At 38.7% G+C, this 20796-nt stretch overlaps 1 protein-coding gene across 3 annotated transcripts; it reads right to left on the bottom strand.

Annotated features, from left to right (window-relative positions):
* Positions 1-6207: 6207 nt before the first annotated feature.
* On the bottom strand, positions 6208-13450 carry LOC108675158. Of its 3 annotated transcripts, none has more exons than XM_047880055.1 (6): positions 13058-13450; positions 10604-10836; positions 9942-10087; positions 8240-8390; positions 8024-8089; positions 6208-7188 (listed from the first exon to the last, which is right to left on the bottom strand). In XM_047880055.1, the coding sequence occupies exons 2-6, from the start codon at positions 10708-10710 to the stop codon at positions 6945-6947; spliced, it is 714 nt and encodes a 237-aa protein (XP_047736011.1). In that variant the 5' UTR covers positions 10711-10836; positions 13058-13450; the 3' UTR covers positions 6208-6944. The 3 variants fall into 3 exon arrangements, with proteins under 3 accessions (XP_047736011.1, XP_018018638.1, XP_047736010.1); XM_018163149.2 differs by lacking the exon at positions 13058-13450 and adding an exon at positions 11114-11285; XM_047880054.1 differs by lacking the exons at positions 8024-8089; positions 13058-13450 and adding an exon at positions 11114-11285.
* Positions 13451-20796: the final 7346 nt, after the last annotated feature.

The following is a 20796-nucleotide window of genomic DNA, read 5'->3' as shown; positions in this document are numbered from 1 at the left end:
ATGCCGCATCGATGCGCCATCGGTGCTCCACCTATAATTTCCACCTATAGCCACTGAAAATCATCGATGCGCCACCTTAAATTTTTATTTGGGTTATGGCGTGCTACTAAAAAGCTTCATTATTTAGTTGGTCAAACGTTCTTTATGTTGCCTATGTTACGCTTCATTTAGGAGTCCAAGTGTAAAGTGTGTCTCTATTTGGGCAATATGAGCCATCCATTATTTTGAGTGTACCATGCATGCTTGCCTGCAGTAGGAACGCCGAACTTGAGAGATACCGCAATGGTCATTGTTCCTCTGACGCAGATAGGTTGCACTCTAACATCTGAACACATGCAACTAGTTTACTTAAAAATATTACTCCGATTATACCTCTAATTTAAAAGAAGTATCAATTATTCATTTATGAAATAAATACTAGTTTAATGTTTTTTCCAGAGTAGTTCAATGTAGGCTGATTTTACATGATCTCTATTCCTTGAATTATTTTTATATTCGCTGGCAAAACGATTGATCTAGCAAAAGTTTAGAGCATTCATTTACGGATACGTTAACCGTCGTAGATGATATTCGGATTTAAATTAAGGCCTCGTAACGCGAGTTAAAAATTGGTAGATGAAAGGTTTCCAAAAAATTGAAATTGGAAAAGAATGAATTTTCGCAGTGTCGTGAGGGAAATAGAATGTTGTCTGAATAATTATCGATATCATACCAATGCCGAAGCACCTTCTGTTGATATTTTGATGGAATCCGTAGCGAATGGAAACTTCTGAACTTCGCTATCGATTCCTCTATAAGTTCGAAAATTATATCGGGGCAGCTGCTCCTGTCAACTCTCACCCGGTTCAATCGTAGCCATGATATGTGAAAATAAAAAAATATATTTAAAAAATATATATATATTTATGCCCGTCGTCAGTCATTGCAGTGAGTGATAGAAAGTGCATTTTCTTGTCGACGAAAACGTGAAGTCACGGACGGACAGACAGACAGACGGACGGACGGACATGACGATTACAATAGCTCCTTTTTTCCATAAATGAGGAAATGCGCTGAAAATTCGTCATATAACATTCGTCATATAATCGCTATGAAATTATAACGAGCACTATGTGCTGAATTCACATTAAGCTTGTATTTATTTCATGAAACTTCCATTAGAAGTTCAAGATGCAATGAAACGAGACTAAAACTTTGATAATTTTCAATGAACTATTCTATTAGCTGATAAGCTTCTGGTTACAAAGTGACAAAACATAATATTATAACGATTCAATGATTTTTAATGACTTCCTAGTTACGTCGGCCATATAACCTATTTTTTCAGAATTCATAATTTATTCCGTCTCATTTTACATTCAATTTGACAAGTTATCATTCATTGTAACTTTTTATTCCGTTATTTTATATTGGTTAATTTCGGGGTACCGGACTTGATAGTTCATCTGATCAATTTATTTCCCTGCTTAAAATTCCGAAACCGTCCTTGCCCCGCAGTAAAGTTTGTTTTCTAATATATATCACTAGATATTTAATATATTGTTTCAAAAAGTTAAATAAATTTTTTAAAAGTTTAAAAAAATTTTAAGGATCTTGATGAGCTACAACCAGAATAATATTTATTGTATAGCAATATAAATAACACCTCGGAAAATGTTTCCTCATCTTTCATCTCAATAAATATAACGTAAATCTATTTCGAACGGTTAAACTGGCTAACAGCTTTCAATAATTTCTTTGAATAGGAAAAATCCTACTCAGTGACACGAGACATTGTATCAAACTCACAAATTAGCCTAAGCTTCAAACGTGTCAAGTAACCTTGATTATATGCGTCAAGTTTTCCGCGCAGCAGTCGGATTCTATGCGGTGCGGCGACGACGTTCAAGTCTGCCATGATCTGGTCAGGAGAGCCGTATACCTCCTGGAGCCGGTGCCTGTTAGGGCCGGCTATTTATAGGCCTGTCTGTGATGCTGAACATCGCAAATTTTCACAGCTTGTTTCTTCGCGAACATGCAACTTACTGCTCCATAGATTTTGTTGGGCTTGCCCTCCCCCCACCTCCGTTCACCTCACAGATTTTGAACGTATGTGTCACAGGAAGCTGGAATCAAACCCGCAAGTCACTTCCCACTAAATCCTAGGACTCTAAACTGTAACCACTTATATCCAATGACTATTTTTAGCGAATAAAAACTTTAAGCGTTGTAAAGAATTGTTTGAGAACGTCTCATCTTCATGTGCGCAGTTTTTTCTTTTAAAAATCTTATAAGAATAAATATTCACTTTAATTACCTAAAATCTTTAATGGTTGCTCGTAAGCCACCACCTGACTGTCCTGCCGGCCTCCAGCAGGAGTCCAGGGGCAGGAGGTTTATGCCGACGGGGTGGTGGGCGACGAGGCGGGACATAAGCTCAGGCAGCCGCCTTGTGGGCGAGTGTGGGTGGTCACAAGAAGGTGGCTGTCCACGGCTTGATGAGGGATGCGACAGTTTGCTCTCCTCCATCATTGTTATGTGACTGTACACGGCTTACCACGCAGCTTGAGCCCGTCAGATGGGAGCTGCAAATCAGAATGTATCTTATCCCAAAGTATTCCAAGTGTCTTAAATAACATTATTGGACCATGATTTATATTGATAAAAAAGTATTTGAACGAATCATTTTCAACTTTCTTTCTTTCTCAGCCCTAATCGACTCTTTAAACATGTTCTCAACCGGACACAAATTTGCGACACAAAACTCTGGACTGAAGGAATTAATTGAATAATCTGTGTGCAAGCTCTACATATTCTTGAATTGTGTTCAGGTAAGATGGATTGTTGAGGTACATCAATACATTGAACAGCAGGAAAAAGTTCGTTTATGCCAAAAGAGCAGAATAAATATGGTAGTCATCCAATTCGTAAAGTATTCTAAGAAAATCGTCCACACGTTGCTTTCGTATCGTCTGCCATCGTCTTCAGCCACATTCATTGCATCGCAATCTTGCCGACGAGAGCAACACAGTAGCGTTTATATTGCTGATGAATTGAATATAAATAACAGCTACAGCCCCTACGCCCATCTCAATTAAAATTAGATCACTTCCAAGTTGATAAATGCAAGTAGAAGTTATTTTCGACCAAACTACCTTTCGAATACCAGTGTAAAATGTAAATAACCATTTTTCTTAAATTCCTGCTTTCGTTCTTGATCTGCGAAACCAAGAAATTCCTTTAATTTTTATTCGGAAAATTAATTAAAATTTATTTGGCCTGACCCATCAGGGGGGACTTCTGATGCGTGTCTGTGCTCGTCAGAAGTCCTGTGGGATTTCGCGCTCCTATAGGGGGATTGTTCCTGAGCGCCCCATCGCTGAGCTCGCGGTGTCTGACTGCAGGTCTCAGTTGTGGGGTTAAGTTATTATGTAGGTAGGATTCCTTACATTAAGTTATTATGTAGGTAGGATTCCTTACATTAAGTTATTATGTAGGTAGGAGTCCTTACATTAAGTTATTATGTAAATAGGATTCCTTGTATTTCCCTTCGCTGTCTCTCTCGTGCAGGCAGCCGACGTCCCGTGTAAGCGACCTCTTGTTCGAGTGTCTTAGTTTCTGTGGCTTTTCACCTGTCCCTCCTTGTTACTTCGTCTCTTTGAGATGCTATAACTCTGCTTCCTTTGAGCCAGCTTTAGCGGTCTGGACAGTTGAGACTTTCCGCCCCTTGTGGGTGATGAATTATTTTTGATTTGAGAAATTTTCGCTGAGACCTTCCACCTCTTCGGTGATGTTCATCTTGACTTTCGGTGTGAGATAGCTAAATAGCTGAAGCGCTAGTAAACATTTGCCTACTAAACTAACTAACCAACTATTTGGCCTGAGCTGATGGGATAAGCCTATTATTAGGATCAAACCAGAGTATTGCGAACTCAGTGTCGATTAATTTGATCAAGGTCAATCCTGTGTTTCGAGCATGAACGGTTCAACATGATCAATTCACCAAGACCATCATAAAGGTACGATATCTGTAGCCATTCTCAACCGAAAAAAAATCACGAATTCGATATAGAATTCTAAATTTTTCTAAATTAGTTTTAACTCACCAGAGGGGACCGAATGCCCACAAAAATTTAGGGCATTCATGGTTTTTGTTCGTCCATCTAAGTTACGTTTAATAACAGACTTAATTGGCTAATAATAATCAGACTTAATTGGCAACCACACCTCGGAGACGGTCCCTTCGGGGCCACTACCGGCTGCGCTGCATGACGTTCATTCAATAAGCTCGCTGCTTGGCAGCGCCGCCCCTCTGCCGCTCCACGTCGCTGACAGTTGAAACTAATATTAAAATCCGTAACATTATTGACCACATCTGATTTGCTTGGAATAATATTGATTGTAATAAAAGTAAGCAAAACACACGCCAAGTGTGGTCTGTATTTGTTCTTTAAATGCGTTCTAATAACAAAACTAATCCGCATATTCATGTTATAGAAGCAAGTAAGCTTGCCTTTATTTCGAATATGCACTTACCAAAATGTTATTTAAATAATGGTGCTGTAATACACGCATTGGCATGAGTAATTGTCGATAATCCCTACTCGTCGGAGGTGGCCTAGTGGGTAAGAGCACCAAAACTAGAGCAATTATTTGCTTATTCTTGTCCCAGCTGCTGTGATAATTGCGATGATCTTCGGCGATAGGCTGTAGTTGCCTACTTCCCATCGTAGACATTACAGTTCTGTTTCATGAGTCTACTATATACGCCCATGATGTCACGGAAGGTTCACGTGTGTCTAACTAGCGCATCTGTTGTCTTGCAGCAGGTGTTTCTGGTCTGCCGTTGTAGCAAAATGAACGATCCAGTCATATTTATTTCGTCACCAAATAGCTACTGATATACTGCCGGTTTATGTATATCAAGATTAATTTACGCTTTTGATTATTCATGGTGCATGCGCCATTGCTAGCACATAGACCGTGTCTGCCGGAAAATTTATTTTACTTAGTTCTAACGAGTCACATTTTCTGCTAGCTGAATCCAGTCTCGCTTTTTTAAATTTGGCGCTTCAAATTTTAAGCGTCTAAGCATTTCCTCAAACTCATGTCGGCTGTAAGCATCAATTCTGCTGATCGAGGCATCCGATGCCTGGAGATCTTGCTCTGTAGGCACTTTTTGGGCCAGCAATGAATTCTTCAAGCCCTCAACATCGGTCTTTAGGTTGAGGATTTCATATATATAAGACGCGGTCATCTTCTTGAAGCAGGTCATCTGAAAACTGAATTTCATATGTGGAGAGCGTGTACCTGGTGTACGTTCAATAAAGTATTGGAGCGTGATGATATCTCATATCAATAATCCGCAACCCTCCTCTCCCGCAGCACGTCTTCATCAGGCACAAGAGTCAGCGTGAAGAATAAAGCAATCAAGGAGCGGGTCGTGGTATCCATGATACTCGGGCCAGCGGTGTCTCCATTGGTTAGCTGCAACACACGTGCTGGGATCCCTCTTAAGGTTTTGCAAGAAAATCCTTCGAAAAAATTAAAATCCTTCTAAAATCAGTCGGTTCTTCTGCTGTGAAGTTGTGACAGTTGTGTCTATTGACCAAGGAAATCTAGACAGATTTAACAGTTATTTACCCGTTCATTGTTAGCTCCTGAATGCGGATTCGGTGTAGTCAGACATGCTAAAAATTGTAAAGATCTCGGCAGTTTACTAAGATGTCGTTATGATCCAAAAGCACTATGCCATATTAGCACAACTAATGGAGTTTACAATTGAGCTCCAAAAAGGTGCCCGAAGTGCGAAGCTGTAGCAGTTCCACCAAGTTTTAAAGTAATATTTGCCTCCATTCCTCCGCTATCTAATCACACACAGTAATACGCACAGAGACGTCAGACGCTCAGCAGATCCGGATTTAGTATTACAAATGCTTAACAACCCCTTTTCAGCTCTAAGCACTGCTCTTAAGGCCTGAAATTAAGTTATTAGATTCTTCTGAATAATCAGACTATCCGAATCTGATTCATCAGACTCGGCCTCTTTCTAACCCTCAGCTTGATCACATTTAGTAACCTGACGCACGTTTGTATGTCAGAAGTGACTGCAGCGGGATGGTGTGAGCAGGTTTAGTTAACGAACTACCTGGCGTCAGGGCCAAAAAATATCCCATATTCTTGGTCGATTTCTGGCTTATCCAAAGGTAGCGAAGAAGCAAACGTTTAGTTTCGAAACACACTTTAATAGACAAACTTATCAAAACCCACGTGAATGCGAAAAAATTATCGCATGTTATCACTGGGACTTAAGGAGAAACTTGCTCATTTAATTCTAATAAGTTTTAAACAAAGTTGACATTACATCAACAGAAAATCTTCATAGAACACAAAAATAATCAAAAACCGAATTCACATCTTCCATATCAGTGTGACTAATCCAGTAACTAATTACATTGGGTACACGATTGAAAGTATACTGCCTCATACTTTCAGTCATAGAGGATCTATATAGGCTTAACACGTTTCCAATTAATATGAATCTCATATTGAAGATAATAATCTTCTTTCACCTGATACACAGATGGAAAGCTTCAATTGTTTTTTCAGAACATTTGTCTCGTAACACAAATTTATTTTACCAGAAGCGTTTAATCAAAACAGGGATGTGCTGATGTCAGGTTATCAAATGATTTCTGTTAAGTTTTGAAACTAGAGAAGATGAAATTGAAATTTCTTATCGTTCATTATCCCTATAAGTTTGTTAGAGCCTGCATTCGAATACTCAAAATGATGGAGCTAGCAATCGGCACACGACTTCTAGGTCTTTGAATAATTTGAATAATTACCTGTTCATTATTGACTATGCTAGTCAAGCAATGATTGGACCATTAAAACCAATGTATTGCATATATGTTGGAACATATGCAAGCAAACATAAGGCTTGGTTTACCAGAGTCTGGCACTTACTCACTCGCCGCATTATTCACCCACTGAAGGATTATGTCGGTGGTCAATTCAGTGAATTTTGCTCGTGAAAGGCACCCCTGAGGCACCGCATCTTCAGTCGACGTCGAGGTTTGTGAAGAAGAAGAGGTCGGAAGTTTAGGGCGCGGGTCGCAGTAAATGTATTTTGCGTTAGGCACCATCTCAACCAGCCGCCGACTGCCCGACCCGGTGAGGCGGTCGCTCGGAATGACCAGACTGAAGCTAGGGTGGAATCAATAAAAACCTTAGGAAATAATTTCGGATCAAAGCTTCCAGATTGGAAATTTTCAACTTGATATTATAAACCAGCAAAATTATCTATGTTAGGAACGCGTTTCAAGTGAATGACTTCAGATTTAGAATTCTCGCGAACTTTTAATTCGCGTTCGAGAATTGTGTGTAATATTTATTTTTTATGTAATAAGACTGGCCTTATTACACAGACATTTACTATAGTGGTGAAACTCAGTGTGTGGAATGCCGTAAAATTACGAGCTTAATAAATTCATAGTGCATGCATGAAAAATTTAAAATATATGAGAAAAATATATGGAATGGAAATGACTACAACGTGTAGTTACCTTCTATATCCATTCAAATATTAGAATTGACAATAATTATTATCCTATAAGAGCGTCACCAACCGGGAAAGGTTTTTGACCGTGATGCAGTATTAGGCATCTATTCAAGTGATTCCAACCTCTATCTGCAGTAACCTAGCATGAAAAAACGGTCTGCATCGGAGGCGAACGTTTGTTGGCGGTAATAAGTTCGGTGGGGCTTGAGTAATGTTTAATCTCAAAGAGAGAAATAATTTCTACAAGTTTTAACAATATTTTTATATGCAAAAAAATCTTTTCGCTACTTTTTGAAAATCGAAAAAACCCAAACAAAATAGTATGACGCAGTTTTTTTTAACAAAGCTTCTTCTGTAAGTCGTAATGAGCGTTTTTTCTTCGATGTCTATTTGGCTTTGATATCATACTTTCTAGCATTTTACTTAGCGATTGCACTCATTTTGAATGAATAACGAATAATATTTTTCGTATATGCTTACTTCAGGGTTTGATTCCAAGAAAATGTATGAAACAACAGACCGTCCGAGAGGGTGAAACAGAATTTTCTGAAATAAAAAACATAACCTTTAGGCTGCTGTTAGGTTATTTCGCATGAACCTGCGATTAAGCTCAGGAGAGAGTTTGGTGGTTGCCTCAGCTTTTATGGACGGACTTTAATATAAAAACTTAGGGCGATATAGCTCCCTCGTTCGCACCTGCAATCTTTGAAGGGTTCTAGGATTTTGCACACCCAATCCAAGTCACAGTTTCGTAGGTGAGGGAAGTGCCAGCGGCTTATTTTCCAACCAAGATCCTTAAGTCTAGTGCCAAGGTCGTGTGGCACTCCTTGGACGCAGCAAACATCTTCTGTAACATAAATCGTAAATCAGTCAAACAAAATATGCATTCATTCCAAATTTATACATTAAACCAGCTAAGGAAGAGTGATTAATTATTAGAAAGCAAGAGTTTCAAGTAATTATAGTAAACGAAAACTATTTTCTTGCATCTGATTGTTTTCCTACGAAATAAAATTCCATTATTATCATTCACCGCATTGTATCTATCATTATGATAAATACGTTTCGGAATTTGCCCGTTTGTCTTGGACCAAAACTAATGTAGTATCTAATTTAACTGGAAACAAAGCTAGTTACTTGCGACAATCCTCCCCGTAACTGGCAATTATTGTCTCCAACATACGGATAATACAATTAAATTATTTTGTGACCCACTTTTCATATATCCTCATGTTGTAAGCGCGACGGTGACTTCCGAACGCTCTTACTTCAGCGCCAGTTAGACACTCGAACTTTAACCGTGCAGGGAAGTGACCTTGGAGGACTTCTGACACTTTATTGGTAACGAAGGCACAGTAAAACTTGGTAAAGGGAACAGTGAAAATTCAAACTGAATCCGAAATAAACCCAGAATGAACTCAAACAACACAAAATAAACCCAAAAACCCAGCGGATGGCTCGTACTGAATATATAGTTCGTGGTGGTGAACAAATATAATTCTGCAACAAAAATAAAACTTAGGATATAGCTATAATATTTAACTTGAAATATTCCTAACAAAATAATAACAATTCACAAATATTAGAGCACAAATTTAGATCTCACAGTATAAGTATTCACAAAAATCCCGCACAAATTTACATGTCACAATCTAACCACTTTTCACAAAAATTCACTAACAGTGAAGCGCAAAGTGCTTCACGACTAACAGAATAAAAGTGACGCGTATCAAATGATCAGGGTGAACAGACTTTTTCTCTAAATGAAAATGCTAGTAAAGATCGAAATGCAAAAACATTATTGGAAAAATGAATACAAATTTAACAGAACAAATATGAGGAATAACTATTGAATGATCGCAAAAAAATTATAAGGAAAATCGCGGTACAAAAATTAAAGACGCACGAGGCGCGGCTACAATGTAAATGTTGCTTACGGAGGGGGAAAAAATAACCTCGGTTTATAATGTGAGGTCATTGTATAGCGCATCACCATCACCTTCTCGTGCAGCATCAAGGCCGTGTCAATGATCAGACTTCGATGAATTCAAGCCATCAATCTATGAAATATCAGTGGAGCAGAAGTTGCTCAAAATGGTCGTTCGACATTCAATGGACATTTCTTAAAATCATCCGTGAATTTAAACGCGAATGAGTCGGTGTATTTAAGGTAATGAAATTATCATTATAGAATCATTTTTATAACTTTGTTTCCTAGGAAAAAAGGTGACGAAATAAATATGCGTTATTAGCTGATATTTGTCACCGACTTTCCTGCCTGAAAAGAAAATGTCTTATTTATTAAATAAAGCGACATCTCAAGCTGAGGTAATGGAGTATTTCAAAAGTACACCTTGCCATTTAAGAAAACGCAGAGAAAAACTCTACACATACTAACCACATGCAGGCAGTTCATTTTCTATACAGTAATCAAGGGCACGCGAATCTTCAAAGCGAAGGCCGAACATGCGGGGCTCGCGCTGTCGCTGCCTCATGTAGTTGAAGACGTTGTATGGGGAGCCGTACAGGGAGCTGAGCCAGAATCTGTCACCACAGGAGCAGTGAGATGAAGAAAAAACAAATTACAACTATTTATTATTATATAATATTAAAGAAGCAATTGACAGCATGTGGTAAATAAATGCAGGTGTTATGGTCGTTGAACATAGTTACTTCTTAAAAATTCTTAGGAACAGCCTTCCATCAAACATGAAGCAGTTCGTTTACCGATTTGGGACATGTTAATAAAAAGATTCCTAATTTTAGTTCTAAAAAAATCCAAAAAGTTAAAATTTACTATTTGAGTGAGCGTAACATTCATAAAAAAGGCAAAAAATACCACTAGGAGAATTTATTAGTCTGAAGTGAAAGGTGCAACAAATTAGTAGCAATAAAAATTCATCTGATTTTGACATTTGCTGGCATTTATTCGCTTTGCTTTTGACATTTTTAACTTTGCTTTAATGTATTAATTCAGTTAATTAACATTAACAAGCCAAGAATAATACGACCCCCCCAAAATTTGTGACGTTTGTTTCTGAATTTCTATTGTATGGGGACCTCCAGAAGTAGCTCAGGTCAACCAAGCTCAGGTCGCCGGTGTCGTTGGCAACAATCCGTTCCAGAAGCTCGCCGAGCTGCGGGATGGGGTCCGTGTGGAGGGACATCACTACGAGGCGGCTGGGCTTCCTATTGTTCAACAGACTACGTACAGCTCGCCCGCCTTGATCATCACTGTTTGTTACTGTCCAAAGTTGTCCATCCGGCAAGAGGTTATGCGGGTTTGATGGCACCTGTAGGCAAGTTAATGGTTTCTGCTTATTTCTAGAGCATAATATCGAAATTGTTGGGTATTTTAATTTTGATGCATTCATTTAATATTGCGCTGGAATGTTTATAAACCACTTGCAGTTAATTTTATCAGTATCAAACGCAAGAAAATTTTCAGCGAGCCAGGAAAGCCCACTTTAACTGTTGAATACAAAACCAATTAGCTCAACTCCTAGAAGTTTTCACGCAACTAGTGCTATTTCTACTTCATGGAGATGCTCAGCGGTTCATTCCTCTCACCTTTAACGAACGACACTTATTGACAACTGCTACCAGCTTCGCTTCGATTTCTGACAACTTTGAATATACTGCAGGCTTTAGTTTAAGGCGACGTAGAATTTCCATGTACTCAAGTCTCTCCTTCTCGTCGGCATTGGAGTCCTGAAAATCTTTGTCGGCAGAAATTATCTAGACCTGCAGCGCTTCTTTCCATTCATCCAAATCATTCTTCACGTTGATTACGTCATCAATCCAACTCGAAAAGTCATTGAATACCGTGGCTAAATTCTTCAATCCAGAAATCTTATCCTGCATCGTGGTCTGTATTTTCCCCATTGAGCTCACAACGCTTTCATCTCCACTGAACAGGTCGTCTATGGCCTCAATTTCGTGTGAGGCGTGCGTGCCCCTGATGCACTTGAAGCACGCTAATTCGATGCAGTCCACGCACAGGTAATCCAATGCCTTGCGGTGCTGAAGACATGACGTTTCTGACGGTAAACGTGGTAAGCGTTGATACGGTTTGTTTTCAGACGGGATTAATGCGTAGTTAACCAATATTTTATCGATATCTTGCGCAGTTTCTTTCTTGCATTTAGGGCAGATACAAATATCGGATGAAGTTGTTAGCTCCATAACGCAAGAGAAGCAAAATGTGTGTCCGCAGTTCAGACAAAGTGGCTTGTGGTTGCCAGATTCAAATTCTTCGGTGCAAATGTCGCACTCTAACATTGCAGTTGCCATGTTGAGGTGCTGATATCTATTCTTGCTATTCTTTCTAATTAGTCTAACTCACAATTTTGAATGCTGCGAACATAACACTAAAAAGAAATTACGGTAAAATCATCTGTTGAGAAGGTGTACGTTTTGGCAAAATGCATCGTATAAGCTGTATGCATTTAGGTCCCATTTAGTTATCAGACGGCAGGCAAAAACTAACTGACGATTCCATTCAAGAGATAGACACATTAGATAGATTTCAAACATTCACATTATCGGTTTTCCATCCATCTAGCTATATTACAATTCAGTCAACCGTCTGACAAATGATGAAACTTTTAAGTATTAATACCAATAGCAGATAGCTAAGACTATATAACGATTTTCAGTTCCAATTCTAGCAGCACATGCTTTCATGTTTAAACTCTATTGCTAAAAAATTCTAGATGCCAAGAGTGAAAATAAACGGTATTCTAGATTTAGGCTTCGAGGGATCGTCAGATGGTGGTGGCAGGAGAAAAGCTGCCAAATCCGCTAACAAAAATTACCAAAACAGGCAAAAATCATTATTTAGTTGCGAATTTGTAAATTGTAATGCAAGAATTAAATTTTTCTGTTTATTTTGTAGATAAAAAATACGACAAATATAAGTCCAACATAGAATTTTGCCGCCTAATGCAATCGAAAACGACCCAAGAGGCCCAATAAAGAACTAATTTTTAGTACCTACCTATCTTAACAAGGTAGGCTGTGAAATTTGACACATGTTGTATATTTTAGACATATTTCCTTTCCCCAATATTTCCATTTTGATTAATCAAAATCTTAGTAATCTTGGGCAATCAATCTTAGGAAGATCTATTTCTGAAAAACCGTCAGTAAAAACCTGTCCAATAGTGATGTTTAGAGTTGGTTGATTGAGAATTACTTTTAAGTTTTCCAGGGGGCAGTTGATATGGCCTATGGACATGATTATTGATAATATTGATAAAAACGTAAAAAAATTCTGCCATTTTCAAAAATATTTTCTCCACCATCCACAGATTTGATATGATCAATGATTTTGTTAAATTGGTTCATGTTTGCAATAGTTACGCGGTCACAGAGTAGGTTGATAGGAATTAGACTAGCAGTAGTCATTACTGTGATTGTATATTGTGCTGTAGCCTTAGATACGATATAAATACTTCGTGAATGAGCCAAAATATTAATATCGGTAAAGTTTTATCGTCACATGTCGCTTACCTAGCAAGATTTCCTTAGCAGAGATCATTTGCATCAGCAAATGTAGTAGGGAACAAATTTGTTGTTGTTAAGGACTTAAGGACTGCTGGTGATACATTTATTCATGTGAAATTATTTATATGTTAAATATGTTAATCATCAGTTGAATCGTAGCGTATTAGCTCCACCCGAACTAGATCGTCTTGCTTACGGTTTATTCACGAGTTTTTTCTGGGGGTAACGGATTCAGTGATCGCCATACTCTGTGCGGGTTCAGCTTAGAAAACTAACCTCATTGACAGTCAAATTGTCACAGCACTTATGTCGCACTCGCAGACCTTCTATAGAAAGTCTATTCATAAAAAAGATTCACAAGTTTTTCAACAATTCACCCACTAAATATGTGCATGTTTTTCTATTAAACTCACAACGGTTAGCATGAAGCAGGAGTCAAATTTCTAACGGCCCAGTCTTCAACTGTGCGCAGCGCTCACAACCGCTACCGAGATTAGACTGACGACGTGCAGCGTGTCCTGCGTGTGCACCGGTTCAGCAGTGCTGCGGATGATGCAGAAAAATTTCTGGTTGTGGGCAAGAATAATTTCTGTAACCGTATAAATACAACTTCTTATAGAAAATAATAGTTCAGTTGAGCAAAAAATACACTGTATATGTGTTTGATTGTTATACTTGATCGCACAAGACATCTCTACTGATTTTTTCTGACATAGCTGCGCTCTATCCGGTTATCAGAAAGTCCTTCAATTTTACAGAAATTTCTGCGCATCTGGCAGCACCGCTGCAGCGATGCCATCACAAGCAGGCAACGCCAGACGTTCAAGGACGTCGACGGAACTCGTAACGAACTCGTTTCGTCGACAAATACGATCGCATGAGGCCTTTAGAAAACCTTTAAAGGGATAAAGTTTTAAGCATAATGATAACGTTAGCAGTAATTTAAAATTTTAAATATGCTGTTAAATCCAGCATGGTCGATTCGAAGCTGATTTCATCTTGAACCCTGAATTAATTTTCAGTTATTTCAGCATCTGCTTGACATTTTTGCGTTCACGGTCTCGAGCACGGCTGTGCGTACCGTTGGCTATAAGTCTGCGCCAAAGCATACGTAGAATAAACAGTTTTTCTCACTTAATATCTCAAATTCTTACGCAACAATAATCAAATTTTAAACTCTCGTAAAAACATCTAAGCTATCGTTATGCTCGCCATATTACCACCGCCAGCTATTTCCTTATTGCTCGGTTAAACAGACTCAGGACTCCACTTGAAACCCTATCATGAATATACTAGAAAATATTAAGACTGGTCGCACCTATCGTTTTTGCTGGTTAATTCCATGAGTAATTTTGTCATCAAACTGCACTGATCGATGCTGCTTATGACCGTGCGTGATTACCACCATTAGTATTTACTGCAAATTAACCTTCACGCCAGACCATACGACATTCCTGAGTCCCGCCTGCGAGTGGTAAGAAGGTCCAAGATTTATTGGACGCGCTGTGCTTCTGATGTTAGAATGAATGAAGCTTCTGTTGAAGATTGGTTTATGCCAACTTGATCGTTGCAGTCCTTAATTGTTACAACAAATTAGGTTGAATTTGTGAAGATTTGAATGGTTCCTTTAAGTCTTCGTTTTCCGTTTCTCCTTTGATATTAATTGATGTTTGTCCATTTTGTTTCGCGTTCTTGACTGATTAATCTCGTTGTCATCAATGTTGATCACTTAAAAAAGTAATGGTTTAATAATTATGCATAAATGTCTATTTTCGGAATATGTTTTCGGCAGCATTACAAATTAGTCATTCAGCTCGCCCTGCGAGGCTTTTTCCTGTCGTCTCACCGCCCAGCACCAATCCTCGCATAAATTCTGACAATTATTTGACAAATAATTATTAGAAGGCAAATGTTAATAATTAATAATAATAATAATAATTACCAGAAGGTAAATAATGATAATCAATAATAATAACAATTATAATAATAGTTGCCAGAAGGTAAATATTAATAATAAATAATAATAATTACAATAATAATTACCAGAAGGTAAATAATGATAATCAATAATAATAACAATTATAATAATAGTTGCCAGAAGGTAAATATTAATAATAAATAATAATAATTACAATAATAATTACCAGAAGGTACATAATAATAATAATTATGATAATAATTACTAGAAGGTACATCCGAAAAATTGCTGCTGCGAATTCACTTGCGGCCGAGGAAGATGCTTCATGGCAGCTGCCAGTAGCTGCCACTCAGTGGCGTCCTGTCAGAGCACTGGTGTCAGCGTCTGAGGCAAATATCAAGTCTCAGCGTCTGAGGCAANAGTCAAGCTATCAATCTTCCGTGTTGTATCTTCCAGGTCAACTGCCCACCGCCAACGTACCCTCTACCGCCGCATGTCACTCTCCGGAAACATAACTTTCAACTTAAATTATACGTAAACTATTGAGTGTAGCAACCTGTGGACGTTTGTACGCAACAGAAAACATTTTAAAGTTGTACGTGGCGGCAACCATCAGTGCGTCATTTTGCGCTCACTAGAAGGTATCCTTTTTGAGAAGTAGGCTTGATATTGCTCCTGTTACTCATGTCAGGCGGTAGAGGGTTAAGTATGGATCGTTAGTTCAGGATTGGTTCGGCGAATTACGGCTTTAATGAAGGTTTCTAAGGGAGCTTGTATCACAGAAAAGCTTTAATTGCATTCACAGAAATTGTTTCTAGTTTACATTTATTCAGCAGAACTAAATGCTTTTATTCACGCCTGCAGAGAGAGGAGTTCTGGGGCAGCGTTGCCTGCAGCGCTGCTGGGCACCTGAGAAACTTGGCGCTTAGCGAACTTTGGTCCAGCGCGTTCAGCTCCGATTTGTAAGCCATGAGTAGCGCTTATAGCGAACTTTGGTCCAGCGCGTTCAGCTCCGCTTTGTAAGCCATGAGTAGCGCTTAGCGAACTTTGGTCCAGCGCGTTCAGCTCCATGTGTGTGCGGGTCGGTGGTGCGAAATCTTGCCAAATAAAGAACTTGTATACCACGAACTTGACTGCACCTGACGCCATGCGCTGGCAGTAACAGGTGTAAGGAATTGATGCAATCGATGTTCTTTAATATTTTATTTTATATGTAGTAATTTAACAAGAAAAATCCAACGAGTAGTGCGACGATATATAAGTAAGTATATGATCATTCAAGGTCTTACTTTAAACATTTAAAAAACTTTATTGATCTTCAATCCTTATTAAAATCCAAGAACTTGCCGCTCCTCATGTTGTTCCATCAAATTCGATGGCATATAAAATAATGGCAGTATTGACCAAGCAGTAGAGGGTCCACTGCGTTACAGCTGCAGGCAGGCAGGGTTCAGGGTTGCTGTTGGCGCAGGGTTCAGGGTTGATGTTGGCGCAGGGTTGGTCGGGAAGGATCATGACGCTGGCACGACGTAGCTATGATACGACAATGAAGTCCCGCTGGGGCGTCAGAAAGTCGATACTGAAGAGAAAATAAAAACCTGGTCAAGAGCAAACCGCAAGGAAATAAAGTCTCGCAACACAAATGTATAGTCGCATTATAGATTGACTTTGATGCAGCAACTGACCTGAGGTTTTTAATGCTTAGTGTTGGTACTTTCGGTTGAAGAAATAAATTTTGAAATTTAGATGAAATCAGTAGAAGGGGTAGGAAGTTGGACTGAGATATACAGAAAGAATAGCAAAAGGTTCATCTGCGTTTGAAATTAGAACAAAGACTTGAACTACGTAGTATAGCACAATATGCAGCAGTAAAATCTCAACAGCCTTATAGGATTGCACCACCCCGCTATCTGAATACATCTTTGAATAGAACTCTGATATAACTTCGAATTTAATTTGAATAAAATTTTGTTATATTAATTTAAATAATAGTAATTATAAATCAAAGTGTAGCCGTGATATAATTAATGAGTTTAAAATAATTGAATAATGTACTCGGACCAGCCGAGCTTTGATTTGATATATTGAACAAACTCGATTATGGTGAATGACGGGCTATTGAATCTTAAAATATGTAGCCTTAAACTAAGGTCAAGCTTCCCACAGAAGCAAATTAGGCCTAGAGTTGATGCAATCAGATAAATAAAAATTGACACGACATTCACGCAAAACAAATGACAGAGAACCAAGTTTGTAGGTAGAATTTTAGGGATACTTAATAACCGATGAGCATGGCGCTGCTGCAGGCACTGATAAGAAGATAACACTGTCAACGTGTACTGGGACAACACGGAACAATGTAGATAGAAGCTCATTACGTAGCACTGATGGAGTCGACCACTGCTCTGCACAGCATAAAATATGTGCATCTGTCCAGCCTGTTCTCCCAGCGCCTAACATTGACTAGTCCGCACAGTCGGACAAAGGACGACCGCACTGCGCGCCAGAAAGAAATTATTTATATATACTGTATTATCATGGGTTATTTAGTGGGGAAATTTCAATAAATATCGGTGAGAAATTTGGCATTTCTCGCACAGGCCAGCAAGTGCGACCTACATCGAGTTGCCAGCCCACAGCACGAATCATTGCATATGGACTATTGCAAGGCAGGAAGGGTGCGATGGGAAAACCGGGCATAATATCGGTTTCAGCGTTTAGTAGGTTTCAATATCGGTTTCATCGCAGAACATTCACAGCTTGATGCGGTCATGAACTCGCAACTCACTGCTACAATTCTGCTGTGCTTAACCGCCCGGCCTCCTTGCCGATTCTGACCAGAAACAGGCGCACAGAGCTGAGATCGAACCCGCACCTCTCTGCGCCAATCCTTGTAATCTGAACTTTTAACTACTGGGTTGTAATTATATGATTTATTCGGCGCATCAGTCATTGTTTTGGCAATTTTTCTTGATAGCATGCAGAGCACCGACGAACATTTTGTGGGTAGATGCCTTCAATAAGAACAAACGATGTTGATTTCATTTACGCTTTGAGTTAAAGCAATTAGCTGAAAAGCAATCGACGGTATTTCTTTCTGCCTAATTTCTTGGGAACGTCAAATTAGAAGAGACATGAAACAGAAAAAACAAACATCGCGTGGTTCAAAATTGAGGCTTGAATAATTGTACAAAAACTCGCGTAGCAAGAAATTAGTTCAAGAAAATATGCATACACATTCTATGTATTAATATGCATACACATTCTATGTATTATTATGCATACAGATCAATCAATAACTTCAATATTGGATACCTGGACATGTCGGTAGAAGATTGGAAATTCTGAGCCATGATTCAAATGTCTGCATAAGATATTCTGTAGAAAAAGTTGTGTGAAGGAGAAAAGGTTAAATTTTATATATTTCTAAGAGTACACGATGTAAATTTTTCAAATTTTCATGGGTACATGTGGTATATTTTAAATTAAAACCATACTCTTTATAGTTTCAGGAAGTTTCATATTGTACGTTGCAAAGTATGTCATCAATTTAACTATGAATGCGCGTTTTACATATGCGAGTTTTCTGAACATAAATATAGTTTTTAATTAGTCTTCCTTGTAACTCAGTGCGTGTAATCATCGCCTTCTTCTGTAATCATCGAATCCACTAATTTTAATTGACAAATAAACTTTAAACCCACTTTTAGCTTAGAAGCCACGATTAAGTCGTTTTGGGAAATGAAAAGAAAATTATGCTTTAAATGAAAATAAATGTTAGAAAAAATAGAATTTACTGAGTTAATAAAAGATCGAGTTGAGTATAAGCAGCGTATAAAAATATATATATACGTAGGAGTCTCCAATTTAAGACCAGTTTCTTGTGTAATTCTGGAAAGTCTCGCGAATTCTATTGTATACATTTTCGATAATTGAGTGATCTTGGCGGAAACGAAAATTAAAAGAGTTCTAAAATCAGAGGTCACATGTTAATTAAATCGGCCCTTACCAGCCATTAGTCCCTTAATCACTTCAGCGGCATATATGTGAGCAATAGGCTACAAGCCATCAGAATATTGTTCTTGAGGCAAAAGACGGCTTTCAGGTTGCCAGTGAATAGGCGGCCGGAGCTAACATGCTCTGGCCGACCGCTGGCGCTCACGGTCCGAGGAAGAGGGAAAAGGGCTGAAACCACTAGAAAACGCAAAGATAGTAACTAATGAACTTTGTTGTTCCCTCCTAAATCTATGGGAATATCTTGACAAAGTACTCCAATGTACGACACAGGAAGCAGAAATCTTGACTTAATCTACGAAATTATCACACTTAAGTTGGGTTCGTGAGTTGTAGCTACCATAAAAATCTTGATTCAGAAATGCATGGTACACTGATCGGTGGTATAAATCACGTGTGCATCGCGAAAGTAGTTTGAATATCGCTTACTTCACGAACATCGGTGGACAAAATTTACCTTCTCAATAGCAGTTATAAAATGAAGTTTAAATAATTGATCCCAGTGCACACGCTTTTTTAATGAATAGCTGGAATGGCATTCGAATTTTGAGACTGATATCTTATTTGCGAGTGGAGTTGCAGCAACTGAACCCAGTGAAAAACTCTCATAGTCGAGAACTCGGCGGACAGTGGCTGATGCAGCGTCGTACTAACTTCTGGGGGTGACGTGAGTCTTTGTCGTTCTTAGGCTCTCCTTGGAGGAAGTATCTCGAAATTTGAACGCAAAGAAAATTACCCCGAAATTCACCATTTCTTGATGGAAAACACTTCGGAGTCTAGCTCCATCATCAGTTCGAAAATTCTAGGAGACGCTTACAATAAGTTTGTAGAACAATTGAAATTCAAAACAGATATTGAAAACTAAATTTACAAATGAAAAGCGAAGCAAAAAACAGACAAAGCCTCTCTGTTCAAAATCATAAGTGGATAAAAACTGAAGGCTTCATTCTAACGAGACCTCAGTTTTCAAATACTCGTATGCCAGTGTTCTAAAATACGCAAATCCGAAGCACCAGAAGTTGAGGCTAAAATCCTGAAGTCAATATCGGATATTGGCTCGTTACACTGCTTGGCGTGAGTGTGCACAGCCGATTGAGGAGGGACGAGCTGGTGAGTGGCCAGTTCTGAATCTCCTTCCTTTATGCTCCGTTAGTCTGGAATAAAGATTGTATGTGGCTCGCTCGTAGTGAATGAGGTATGAATAACTGTCCTGCGCCAGTATAGTTCCCTACTTTTTCCACTACATCCGGCATGGTCCCGCCTCCAAATTTACCCCAGCTGCCTCTTCCACATTTCCGGTTCAGCACTCGTGAAAAATGCATGTATAACTCGATTCAAATGAAAATGCAAACACACATTTTCGTTCGCAAAACTTGAGGTTAGGTTCGAACATGAACAAGTTATGTTGTGTCTTTTAGCTTCGGGTACTCAAGCGCGCATTCGCCGGCTGACTCAAAAGTTAAGTAATCGTCGAGTGTAATTTGCAATGATCAGTTGTGATTGATTTTCATGTTGCTGCCTCTGCTTTATCTGTTGATCGCAATGAGTGAAAAACAATCCCAAAATAATTAATGTGGATAACTATTTGTTGAGAGCCACGCAATAATGCATAAATAATTTCAAATGAGATTAATGAATTTTGAACCGTAATGACCTAAGGTTAGTTACACTGGTGAGTAGATAGCAAAAGGAGCCTATCGTCACACTTTCCATAAACAGCTTAAATCATAGGTTACCACAATCATTTACCCCGAATCTTGCCCAACAAAATTAACCAATTACCTTCAATATTATTACGAACAATTACCCCCGA

This window comes from Hyalella azteca, unplaced genomic scaffold (assembly GCF_000764305.2).
Source record: "Hyalella azteca isolate HAZT.00-mixed unplaced genomic scaffold, Hazt_2.0.2 contig4560, whole genome shotgun sequence".
NCBI lineage: Eukaryota > Metazoa > Arthropoda > Malacostraca > Amphipoda > Hyalellidae > Hyalella > Hyalella azteca.
This window is presented reverse-complemented; position numbering and strand designations above follow the sequence as displayed.

Coding starts and splice junctions, on each gene's coding strand:
- LOC108675158 (XM_018163149.2), bottom strand. CDS start 11,218: ATGGAAATTCTACGTCGCCTTAAACTAAAGCCTGCAGTATATTCAAAG. Junction 10,837..11,113: donor ATAAGTGTCGTTCGTTAAAG/GTGAGAGGAATG, acceptor ACTTGCCTACAG/GTGCCATCAAACCCGCATAA. Junction 8,391..9,941: donor AAATGAACTGCCTGCATGTG/GTTAGTATGTGT, acceptor TTTATGTTACAG/AAGATGTTTGCTGCGTCCAA.